This window comes from Gorilla gorilla, chromosome 10 (genome assembly GCF_029281585.2).
Source record: "Gorilla gorilla gorilla isolate KB3781 chromosome 10, NHGRI_mGorGor1-v2.1_pri, whole genome shotgun sequence".
NCBI classification, from domain to species: Eukaryota; Metazoa; Chordata; class Mammalia; order Primates; family Hominidae; genus Gorilla; species Gorilla gorilla.
In genome coordinates, this window is record NC_073234.2 from 116,494,049 (window position 1) to 116,506,824 (window position 12,776).

The following is a 12,776-nucleotide window of genomic DNA, read 5'->3' on the forward strand; positions in this document are numbered from 1 at the left end:
ACCCATTCTCTCTCCTAGGGTATGTCTGTTATATCCTTATAGTCATTCTCAGAGTGTGAGTGAGAGAGTGTGTGTGTGTCTGTATGCGTGTGTGTGTGTGTGCCCCTGTATTTGCATTTTGCCTTCCAAGGCAGCAGGAGTGTGTCTTGTGTCTTATTTTCTCTCTGTTTCTCTTTTATTGCATAATGCTCAATAATTCATTTAAGTTGATATGCTTTCATTGAATTAAGTAGAAAACTACCTTGGCTGAATGAAGATAACTCCCAGATTTCTCTGCATGGGGAGGCCAGCCACCTCGCACTTACTGGAGAAAGTTCTTAATAGACTTACCCACTTTTACCCTCATTGTGGCAACAAAGAAATGGTTTGGAGAAAAGAGAAACAACAGGACTCCTTCCAGTAAAACAGGAAAATATATTTTACATAGGTATTTGCTGTGAAGAGGATTTGAAGGGACAGGAAATCACTACCAAATAAATGTGAACTGCCAAGTTTCATTTTGACTTTTCTGCTCCTACCTGCCTCTCACTTTAAAAAATAAGTGCTTGCTTACCCATGTTTAGGCAATAGAAAAAATAAAATAAAAAAAAATGCTGTATCAATTAGATAGATGTCGGTAACCCAGTTTTCTGAATCCTGACATCCCAGAATGTAAGAATTTGTCATTCTAATAAGTCTGTTCTGCCTCAACTTGTAAATCAGCTTAATTCAATTCTAAGTGAAATCTCTCGTTTTTCATTATGTCTGACACAAGCTTAGTAATTCTCAGAAAATAGTCCTTGTGAAATGAAGTTCAGCTGGAAATTCTGATATTCGATGATGCTTACACTAACAACTGTCATTCTTGGCAATGGCTTCATTATTCAGTGACACAGTTAAGAGCCTTGTTTTACTTTTATTCAAAAATGTCTTTGTCTTTCTCTGCTTGTTCCAGCAACAGTTTTCCTGGAGTTTTGGAAAAGACGGCGAGCAGTAATTGCTTATGACTGGGATTTGATAGACTGGGAAGAAGAGGAGGTTTGTATCATTTACCTCAGAATGTTGTAAAAAGCAAATCACCCAGAACCACACGACCCCCCCCCCCATAATTGTCACTCTCTGTTCTGTGACGGAAGTCAGGTGTACTCATAAAGCATTTTAAATTGCCTTTTCAGAAAATTTCAAGCAGTATAAAAATGGACTGACAATTTTTTTAATTTTTGATTCCTTAGGGGAATCAAATCCCTTGATTAAGTGAAGAATTCCACTTGTAGGTAGAGGCACCAGAAGAATTGGTGGTGTAGCTTTTTTTTTTCCATTTTCTTAAAAATCATCCTTTTTTCTCTAACTTCAGCAGAAAAAGAGCATTCATTTGACATCTCCAGGTACATGGAAGCAATCCTTCCAAGAGAATTACCCAAAGGCAATGTGTCTGTGAGCAGCACCCAGGACAGTGCCCAGGTGTGCACAGGCTCTGAAGTATGACATCAAGTGTCCCGTGCTGGGGACAATCCACTCTGAAGCGGCCACCTTGGGAGACGTGGTTAAATGGAGGGCCAGCTCTAGACAAAACTGCGAAGGAGGGCCAGACTCAGCCCCACCACTGTCCCTTAGCGTCTTCTAGGCCAGTCCGTTGTTCTCCTCCTGACCTGTCTTGTTCTAATACTCTCTTCTTGCCCCTATTCCTGTCGGAAGTCTGAAGTACCCACACTGGGCGTGGTCACCACAGTCCCCTCTTGGACCCTGCTTCCCTTGACAGTTGGTCCAGGCCTCAGCCCCACTCTCCTCCCTCTCGTTCATTATCTCTTACCCCTCCTGAGTCTCATTTCCTCAGAGCCTTGCCGTGCCAGTAAATCAGATAAACTACTCATATGTGTAATATTTTTTTGATCATGGCTATTAATATGTGTTTTCCTTGAAGGGAACACATGTATATATTTTCATGTATCAAAAAGAATCTTTCAGCAATATGAACGATGTGAATTTTAGCCCTGTGGTAGGCTTGGTGGGGGAAGTAATTCTGAGAGGTATTTTTGTTGTTGTTGTTTGTTTCCTTCACACTATGCCTCCTCGATGGCTGCCTGTTCCCCTTCTCCCATGAACATGTTTGGGTAGTTTTTTGGTTTGGTTTGGTTTGGTTTTGAATGTACTTCAGGTGTACAACAGGAGGTTTTGATACATGACACTGAGATTTTCAGCAATCCTTGTTCTCCTGATAAGGCTTTCTTTCATGTTTTTATAAATATTCTCCAGGCCAGGTGCGGTTGCTCACACCTGTAATCCCAGCACTTTGGGAGGCCAAGGAAGGGGTACCACTTCAGGCCAGGAGGAGGATTTGAGGATAGCTTATAGATGGCCATCTTCTCCCTGTGTCTTCAGGCCAGGAGTTCGAGACCAGCCTGGCCAATATGGTGAAACCCCATCACTACTAAAAACACAAAAATTAGCTGGGTGTGGTGGCACGCAGCTGTGATCCCAGCTACTTGGGAGGCTGAGGCACAAGAATCGCTTGAACCCAGAAGGTGGAGGTTGCAGTGAGCCAAGACTGCACCACTGCACTCCAGCCTGAGTGACAGAGTGAGACCCTGTCTCAAATAAATAATGTGTATATATATATATTTTTCTAGGTTCTAGAGATATATATATATATTATATATATATACATACACATATACATATATATAGATAGATTTTCTTCAAGTGGCCAATTTTCAAACATATATATATGTATATATATACCTAGAACCTAGTAAAATATATATACATATATATATATATGTGTGTGTGTGTGTGTATACATATATATTCTAGGTTTGAAGAAGCTTCCCAGGCTGACTATGACATCTATTGGTAGCAGCCGGACTGCATTCAGAAATTCCTTTTGTGTGGTGCCATTCTACTGTTTCTGGTTACACGTGTTCATGGGAACAGTTCCCAGTGGGATGGAAAATGTTCTTTCCTGGGAATCACCTTGGGCAATTTACTTCACCTTTGGACTTTAAAAATCTCTAATGAAAAGAAGTGGGACTAAACTTTCCCCTTCTATCTGTAAAGTGTGGCCCTATTTGAGTAACTTTGACCAAACCAGTCTACAATCATTGTTGGCATTTGTGGTGGGCCCCTGATGTGGGCACCCTTCTGGGGAACGTATGTATCCCTTATAAGTGTGGAGCCTTCTGTCTTCCCAGCCCCTGATAAAAAGCGTGGAGTGCTGAATTGTCCTCTCACTCTGCATACCTTTGTACAGGAGCCTACATACGTAGCCATTCCCAGCTTGGGATTCCTTGTGGAAATGCCTCACTTCTAGCCCATGGTTTCCACCTTATTGTGCAGAAAAACCCAGACTCACTGCAGACCTTCTGGGGCAACCTCGCACATGAGTTTGTCAGGGCTGCCATAACAAAGTACCACAGACTGGGTGGCTTCAACAATAGAAACTTACACGCTCACAGTTCTGGAGGCTAGAAGTCCAAGCCAAGTTGTCAGCAGGGTTGGTTCTTTCTGAGAACCATCAGGGAAGGATCTGTTCTAGGCATCTCTTCTTGGCTTATAGATGGCCATCTTCTCCCTGTGTCTTCACATCGTCTTCCCCCTGGGTGTCTCTGTGTCCAAATTTCCTCTTCTTATAAAGACACCAGTCATATTGGAGTAGGGTCCACCCTAATGACCTCATTTGAACTTAATTACCGCTATAAAAAAAACCTGTTTCCACATATGGTCACATTCAGTACTGGGGGTTAGGACTTCAGCAGATGATTTTGGGGGAAGCAAGACACAATTTGGCCTATAACACCCAGTGATATGGTTTGGCTGTGTCCCCACCCAAATCTCATCTTTAGTTGTAGCTCCCATAATCCCCATGTGTTGGGGGTTGGACCCGGTGGGAGGTAATTGAATCATGGGGGTGCGTTTTTCCTGTGCTGTTCTCATGATAGTGAATAAGTCTCGTGAGATCTGATGGTTTTATAAAGGGGACATCCCCTGCACATGGTCTCTCTTGCCTGCCACCATGTAAGATGTGTCTTTGCTCCTCCTTCACCTTCCACCATGACTGTGAGGCCTCCCCAGCCATGTGGAACTGTGAGTCCATTAACCCTCTTTTTCTTTATAACTTACCCATTCTTGGGTATTTCTTCATAGCAGTATGAAAATGGACAGATACATCCAGGAACACAGACCTGTCTCCATGATTGGCCTTACTTCTCGGATGACTAGCTCAAGGGCTCTTGATGACACTTATGGCCCAATAAATTGAAAGTTTCCCAAAGAAGCAGAAGATTCTAGGTCTGCTATGTTTATCTCCTCAAGTATAACTGCCTAAAATAAGTGAAAGACAGAGCCTGCTCCTAATGTATCTCCTGCTGATCTTACCCATGACCTACCCCTGAGGGAAGTCCAGCCTTGGGCTAATTCAGTGGCAGGAGCCAGGCTGAGCCATGTGAAGGCCATCCTTCATGCTACATGGGCAGGCTGCTGCCAAACTGGGCTCTCTCTCCATGACCTCTCTTCTGTCAGCTCGTTCCTTGCTTTCTTCAGTACCTTCATCTGAATCTTGACCATTTCTGCCTGGATTAACTCAATCTCCATTTCAGCAGAGTTTCTGCTCATTTGCCATCCTCTCCCAACACTCTCAAACATAATGCATGCTTAATTAACGGGAACCACATCAGTGTACCATCTTGCTGATTGCCTTTTCCTAATCTCATAATTGGTTTTTAGTCAGAAGCTTTTCACATTCAGGAGGCTCAGCTAAATGAAATAAAATCTCAGTTTGATTTAGAATTGGAGGAACCTTGATTTTAACTGGTTTTGAAAGGTCCTTACCTTGTTTTCAATTAAGAATTAAGAATATACCTAAAGTCTATTGGCTAAAGATGAATGACTCCTATTGGAACTTATTAAAAAGTAGATTCACCATGTTTTTAGTGAACTAAATCTAAAAATGCAAAAAAAAAAATTGCTGGAGAAAACTAAGAATTATATTGTCATTATAACTTACAAAATGGATTTTGAACATTTTCCTGTAGAGAAGCCTTCTTTGTCCTGGTGTTTCTTATCACTCTCTGGTAATAAAAGTAAAAGCTTATTAGTTGTTCCAAACCATTAGGACAGGACAGCTTGTCCCTTTTAAAATAACATTCTCAGGGTGGTTTTTTTTTCAAGCATAGTTTTATAAGATAACAGATAAATGTAACTGTTAGTCCAAATTTCTTTGCTTTTGATGATAGTAAATCTTGATCTTCACTCTTTAGATTTTCTTCAAGTGGCCAATTTTCAAACATTTAAGCCTGGGCACCCAAACCCACTTCATTGGTTGACTAATTAGTGTGGCAGCTGTTGACTCTGTTTTATGGTGGGGTAAAATGATATTTCTTTTTTTATTGTGTGAGCACCTCTTTAGTGCATTAAAATGTGTCTGCTTGTCCTTTAGGAAGAAATACGACCCCAGTTTGAAGCCAAGTATTCCAAGAAAGAGCGGATGAATCCAATTTCTGGAAAGCCAGAACCTTATCAAGCATTTACAGATAAATGCAGCAGACTTATCGTTTCTGCATCTGGAATATTTTTTATGGTTTGAAACTTTTAAAAAAATATTTGTTTCATAAAATACAAACCTATAGCATGATAACAGTAATCATATTGGACATTTGCATTGTTCTACAAAATATTTTTGCACTTTGTTATTTATTCCTCACAGTAACTTCGTCTGGTGGTCAGGGATGGTATTGCTATCCCCATATTACAGATAGAACAACTGAGACTCCAACAGGTTATGGGGCTTGCCCAAGGTCAGCCAGTAGGTAGCTAAGAGCTGAGACCCTCTAATCTGATATTCTTTCCTCTTGCCATATTCTACTATGTGATGCTGAAAGGAGTAAAAAATGTGGGACAGGATTTACAGTAGTGTTTTTCAAACTTTTCACCATGCCCATACAGTAAGAAATATATTCTCTGTCATAACCCCGAATATGCCAATCAAATAGATGTATAAAACAGTGTAAGTAAAACAGTGCTCACCTTTATAATATGCATAAGCTCTGATTTTGTTTTATTATAGTATATTTTTAATGACAGATTAGCCTCCTAAAATTAATTTCCTGACTCACTAATGATCATGTCAGTTTGAAAAACAGACCTCAGTTTTTTAGCTTTTCCTAAAAAGCAGTCTTAGTAATTAACTTTAACACTGTTAATTACTGAACAAAACATATGCAGATGTTTCTGAAATGTCATTTTAGAACAATAAAGGACGATTAGGATCCTCCTTTCCTTTTTTCAAATGATGAGTATATAAATATATGCCTAGACCATTAGAGTAGGAAGGACAAGACTATAGCAAATTCAGACAGCCTACTCCCTTTTTCCAGTGAAGAAACTGGGGAGATGAAGGGCTGGGCAGCTTACCCAGACTCCTTGGCTCAGACCAAGATTCAAATCCATGCCTGTCTACAGATACTGCTTTTAAGCAATTGTGTCATGCTTTGCCTTCTATGTACATATTCATATTTATTGTATTGTTTCTTACAAAGACCCATAGACATAGATTAAGCTTTTCCTGTTCTATGGATGGGGAACTTGGAACACAGGAGGCTGGAGCTATGGAAAGGACAAGCTTGCCCAAGGTCACACTGCTGGGTGATAGCTGAGCTAGGGCTCTAATCTCTCCTCTGACTTTGAATCCAGCCAGCTGTCCATCCTACCTCATTGCCATCCTTGTCTGAATTTCAGCATAGATTTTACCTGTCTCCTGATCAACAGCACTACAATTAAGATCTGGACAAGTTTTTGTTTATTTTATTGTTATTTTGGCCAGTCTAAGCTAGGACTTGTACTTGAGCTTTTAGAACATATCTCCCTTAAAAGTAAGCAGAAAATAAATTATGTGCAAAACAGGAATACTTTTGTGAAGAAAGGAATCTCTAAATCAGCAGAGGCCTTCCTGAGGCCTGGCTTCAAGGTCTAGCCTTTGAAAATTAAGTGGGTTAAGGTCTCTAAGACATGTTAATATTAGGTAATCACCTAATGAAAGTCACAAAACTTTTTGGAGTCTCAGATTTGCATTAAAGTCGGCCCTATGTGTCTGTGGGTTCTGCATTTATGAATTCAACCAGCCACAGATGGAAATTTTTTTTAAAAAAAGGTTAGTTGTAGCTGTACTGAACATGTACAGCTACATGTCATTATTTCCTAAACAATACAGTATAACTATTTACATAACTTTTACATTGTATCAGGTATTATAAGTAATCTAAAGATGATTTAAAGTATATAGGAGGTTGTGTACAGGTTATATGCAAATACTATACTATTTTATAGAATGGACTTGAGCATCTGTGGATTTTGGTATCATGGTGTTGGGGGGTGGTTCTGGGCCAATCCCTCATGAGGATACTGAGGGACAACTGCATTTCGTAGAGAAAGAAGATATGCTGTATTGTTCTCAAATGCCATGAAATCTTCAGGGAAACATGCTTCAGTCTGTGTGAATATCAGATTAACAAGATATGTACCTATCACATAGTTGGTTCACTCAACAGCAAATAACTGAGCACTTACTATGCACCTGTAATTATGCTAAGGTGCTGTAGAAACCATGTGAGCAAAAAAGACTCCTTCCCTGTCCTTATGGAGCTTACTTTCTAGTAGGGGAGCCTGAGAATAGTCAAACAGATTGTTAGAAATTATAAGTAGTGTCCTGAAAAAGATGTAACCATATGGTATGGCTACCACATGACAACACGAAAAACAAATAGTCTGGGAGTCATGAAGAACTTTTATTATGAAGTGGTGTTTGAGCTGAGAAGTGAGGAAGGATGAGTAGGTGTTAACTAGGCTGTGTGTGTGTGTGTGTGTGTGTGTGTGTGTGTGTTCGGCAAGAGATTGGGTGGGTAGGTATTACAGGCAAAGGAAATAGTCTTGACGATTAAGGGTGCTTAGCCCGTTTGATGTAATGAGAGAAGCTGTGGGGACCCCAGAGGGAAGGAAGAATGGTGCCCAAAGGGGCTAGAGAGAGGGTCTTGCAGGCTGCGTAAAGGTTTTGCTTTTATCCTAGAATAATAGGAAACTAATAAACAATTTTAAACTGAAGAGTGACATGATAGGATTTCCATATGAATATTTGTCCATCTGCTCAATGCATATTCTGCATTAAAAAGTGTTGTCCCATAGCTTACACAGATTCTCAACTTTCAAGCATGTAGTTCTTTTATTTTAATTAAAAAAAAAATAAAAAGGCAAGAGAAAGTATTAACCGCAATGAAAAGTATGCATTTGATTGTGATCTCTTGAGCAGTACTGCCATGGTGTTACTTCCTTTTCCCATCAGAGGATGTTCCAGGAATGTGAATCCTCTTCCTGTAACATTCCACCAAGAGGTTCACCGGGTTTCTTGTCTTCCTGCCAGATCTGCGTGGTGATTGCTGCCGTGTTCGGGATCGTCATTTACCGGGTGGTGACTGTCAGCACTTTCGCTGCCTTTAAATGGGCGTTAATCAGGAATAACTCTCAGGTTGCAACCACAGGGACTGCTGTGTGCATCAACTTTTGTATCATTATGTTGCTGAACGTGGTAAGTGAGCTGCAGTGGCTAGCCAAACGGATCAAAATGTGTGGGCTGCAAGTGACAGTTTTCTTCTGTTGCTAAGGGGATCTGGCCTCAGAGAGGTGGGCCGTTCACATAGCACTGATGTCCTGGCAGCAAAGTGCCTGGCATGAAGATGCAGTTGGGTCTGAGTGCTTAAAAGTCTTGATTCAAATCTAGACTCCGGGCTTTTCTGCAGTATAAGATTGGGCAAAGCACATAACCTCTCTGAACATTAGTTCCCTTATTTATCCAATAAGATTATATTGTACACCCCTTAAGTAAATTTAGAGAAAGAATTTAGAACACTCAGAACCTGTGACACAGCATTGCAATGTTGGTTCCTGTTTCTTTTTGATTATCAATGATAGGAAGATAGACAGTATCCAAAGCATTCCTGGCTAGGTACAGGGGCTCATGCCTATAATACCAGCATTTTGGGATGCTGAGGCCAGAGGATCGCTTGAGCCCAGGAGTTCAAGACCAGCCTAGGTAACATAGTGGGACCTTGTCTCTACAAAAAAAAAAATTAATTAGCTGGTCATGGTGGTGTGCCCCTGTAGTCCCAGCTGCTTTGTGGGGCTGAGGTGGGAAGGTCACTTGGTTCAGGAAAGTGAAGGCTTCAGTGAGCAGTGGCAGGGCCACTGCACTCAGCCTGGGTGACAGAGGGAGACCCTGTCTCAAAAAAAAAACACAAAAACAAACAAAAACCAAAGCGTTCCTTGATATAACCCTGCAAGGAAACCGTCAAGCTGGTACATATTGCTTTTGTTGATTTCCAGGCTTTTTCAGATAGCATATTTCAGCCCAGATTTCTTTCCTGAATCCCCAAACTCACACGTTAAACTGCCTGCTTGACCATTTCCACCTAACACTTTCAAACCCAACTCCCCATCTTCCCTCCAGAATCAGCTCCTCCCACAGCCTTCCTAATTGTACTTGCCCAGACTAAAAGTCTTGGCATTCTACTGGACTCGTCTATTTCTCTGGCTGTCTAAATGTATCCAGAATTTGATCACTTTCTGCACATCCCGAAGTCCCACCCTGGTCCAAGTCTGCAGTGTCTCTTGCCGAGATTATTGCAGCAGCTTCCTAACTGGTCTCCCAGCTTTCACATTGCTCCCTTCAATCTAGGCTCAACATGGAAGCCAGAGAGAGCTTCTTACATGTAAGTCAGTTCACATGGCTCCTGTGTTCACAAGGTGTAGTGGCTTTCCTCTCTCTCACAGTAAAAGCCTGCGAGGCCACATCTACACAGTGGCCTCACGGGCTTTCGCTCATCTGGTCTGTGTGACATCTCTGACCTCATCTTTTCTTTTACTCACTGTGATTCACCTGCTCCAGCCGCACTTGTCCTTTTGATGCTCTCACCCCAGGACTTTTTTTATTTGCTGTTCTCTCTGCCTGGAGCCTTTTCCTCCCACAGGGTCTGCATCGCTTAGTCCCTCACCTCCTTCCAGTCTTTGTTCAAATGTCACTTCTCTAGTAAATGCTTCCCTGGTCACTCTGTTTTAAATTGCAGCCCACTCCTGCTATCTGGCAATTTCCCATCTGCTTGCCTGTGTTTTTTCTATAGCATTTATCACCATCTAATATGCTATATATTTTACTTATTTATTTTGTTTATCTGCCATTTCTTTTGGAATGTAGGCCCATAAGGGCAGAAGCTTTTCTTTATTTTGTTTGTTTATTTGTTTTTCACTGTTGTTATTCCCTAGTGTCTGGAACAGGGCCTGGCACATAGTAGATGCTCTGTAAATTGTTGTTGCTATTTTTTGTAGAACAAAAGTAGTGCCTGACATGGTCAGCTGCTGAGGTCAACCTATACATAAAAATATGGCCAGGCACTGTGGCTCATGCCTGTAATCCCAGCACCCCATCTCTACAAAAAAAAAATTTTTTTAATTAGCCAGGTGGCACACCTGTAGTCTCAGCTACTTGGGAGGCTGAGATGGGGGGATCACTTGAGCCTAGGAGTTCACGACTGCAGTGAGTCATGATTGCACCACTGAACCCTAGCCTGGGTAACAGAGCAAGGACCTGTAAAAAATTAAAAAAATTTTAAAAGCTGACCTTAAAGGTTTGTAGTGTAAATAAGTAAAACAATGTACATAGAGTGCCAAGGACAGTTGTTAGGCATGGAGTAGATGTTCAATTAATTATAGTTCTCCTATCCTTATTTATACTGCGTCTTAAATCTGGGCCATAATGCTGAAATGCTTACATCTTTGAAAAAAGATTTTCCAAAGGCCAACTAATTTAATACTATTATCCATACAGGTTTATCTATTTAGCTTATCATTTCTAGTTCTTTAAACAATCCTGAGTTCCATCACCAATAAAACTTGAGTGATTCCTAAGAGAATTCAACCTACCCAATAACAAATAATTTATGATCACTAGGTTAACTAGTAATCAATGAGCTAATTAAATACAGGTAGCTCATTATTAGTATTAAAATACATAAAACATCTTTATTATTTTAGGAAAAAAGTTTCAAGACTCAGAAGTAATAAAAAAAAAAGGGCAGTTGCTGATCATTTTGACGTGATGTTTGTGTGACAGCTTAGCAAGTGGAGATTGAAAGTAGATGGTTAGCACTTCCTGTACCTCCCCCTTTTGACCCCCCACCAGGACTCGGTCTCAGTGTTAACTGTGGAATACACATTGTAGGTGGAGAGTGATTCCTAGTGAAATTAACCAAACAGCCATAGGTGAAATGTTTTGCATCCCATTAGGATGGAATGAATTAATGCCTACTATATTGTTATCATCTATTTCCTCCAATGTCTTAAAATTTAATTTATACATCTTCTTAACAAATAAATGCCTGTGTGGCATGGACAAAGGCTTCTTGACTAAAACACCAAAAGCAATGGCAACAAAAGCCAAAATTGACAAATGGTATCTAATTAAACTGAAGAGCTTCTGCACATCAAAACAAACTATCATCAGAGTGAACAGGCAACCTACAGAATGGGAGAAAATTTTTACAATCTACCCATCTGACAAAGGGCTAATATCCAGAATCTACAAAGAACTTAAATAAATTTACAAGAAAAAAACAAACAACCCCATCAAAAAGTGAGCAAAGGATATGAACAGACACTTCTCAAAAGAAGACATTTATGCAGCCAACAGACACATGAAAACATGCTCATCATCACTGGCCATCAGAGAAATGCAAATCAAAACCACAATGAGATACCATCTCACACCAGTTAGAATGGCGATCCTTAAAAAGTCAGGAAACAACAGGTGCTGGAGAGGAGGTGGAGAAATAGGAAAGCTTTTACACTGTTGGTAGGACTGTAAACTAGTTCAACCATTGTGGAAGACAGTGTGGCAATTCCTCAAGGATCTAGAACTAGAAATACCATTTGACCCAGCCATCCCATTACTGGGCATATACCCAAAGGATTATAAATCATGCTGCTATAAAGACACATGCACACATATGTTTATTGCAGCACTATTCACAATAGCAAAGACTTGGAACCAACCCAAATGTCCATCAATGGTAGACTGCGTTAAGAAAATGTGGCACATATACATCAAGGGATACTATGCAGCCGTAAAAAAGGATGAGTTCATGTCCTTTATAGGGACATGGATGAAGCTGGAAACCATCATTCTGAGCAAATTATCGCAAGGACAGAAAACCAAGCACCGCATGTTCTCACTCATAGGTGGGAATTGAACAATAAGAACACATGGATATAGGGTGGGGAACATCACACACCAGGGCCTGCTGGGGGTGTGGGTGAGGCGGGGAGTGATAGCATTAGGAGATATATCTAATGTAAATGACGAGTTAACGGGTGCAGCACACCAACATGGCACATGTATATATATGTAACAAACCTGCACGTTGTGCACATGTACCCTAGAACTTAAAGTAAAATAAAAAAGAAAGAAAGAAAGAAAGAAATGCCTATGTACAGGAAGTGAATCTGTAAATACACACTTGCCCATATGTTTCGAGCAGGTGCCAGTGTTGTCAGAGTAAAACACTTCATTTAACTGGAAATCATTGATCCAGCAATATCTACTTCAAGACACAGCCTAGATAAGAGGAAGTAAACAAATTCAAAATGAAGACGGGAGCATAGGGAGTGGGAAAAGTACGTAGTTGCTGATGTTACAAAGCACCTGCTATATGCTGGGAGCTAGGCTGCTAGGCATTTTACATCTTTTGTCTGCCAGAGCGTTTTAG

The 12,776-nt window shown here is 40.7% G+C and overlaps 1 protein-coding gene across 6 annotated transcripts in view; it reads left to right on the forward strand.

The window, feature by feature from the left end:
- Nucleotides 1-12,776, forward strand: part of ANO4 (anoctamin 4) — a 417,441-nt gene that overhangs the window by 360,965 nt on the left and 43,700 nt on the right. For all 6 annotated transcript variants that reach the window (XM_055358773.1, XM_055358771.1, XM_055358774.1 and 3 more), the window contains 3 exons: nt 935-1,017; nt 5,411-5,551; nt 8,384-8,548. In XM_055358773.1, the coding sequence (XP_055214748.1) occupies nt 935-1,017; nt 5,411-5,551; nt 8,384-8,548 (389 nt within the window). The remainder of the gene's footprint in view (nt 1-934; nt 1,018-5,410; nt 5,552-8,383; nt 8,549-12,776) is intronic.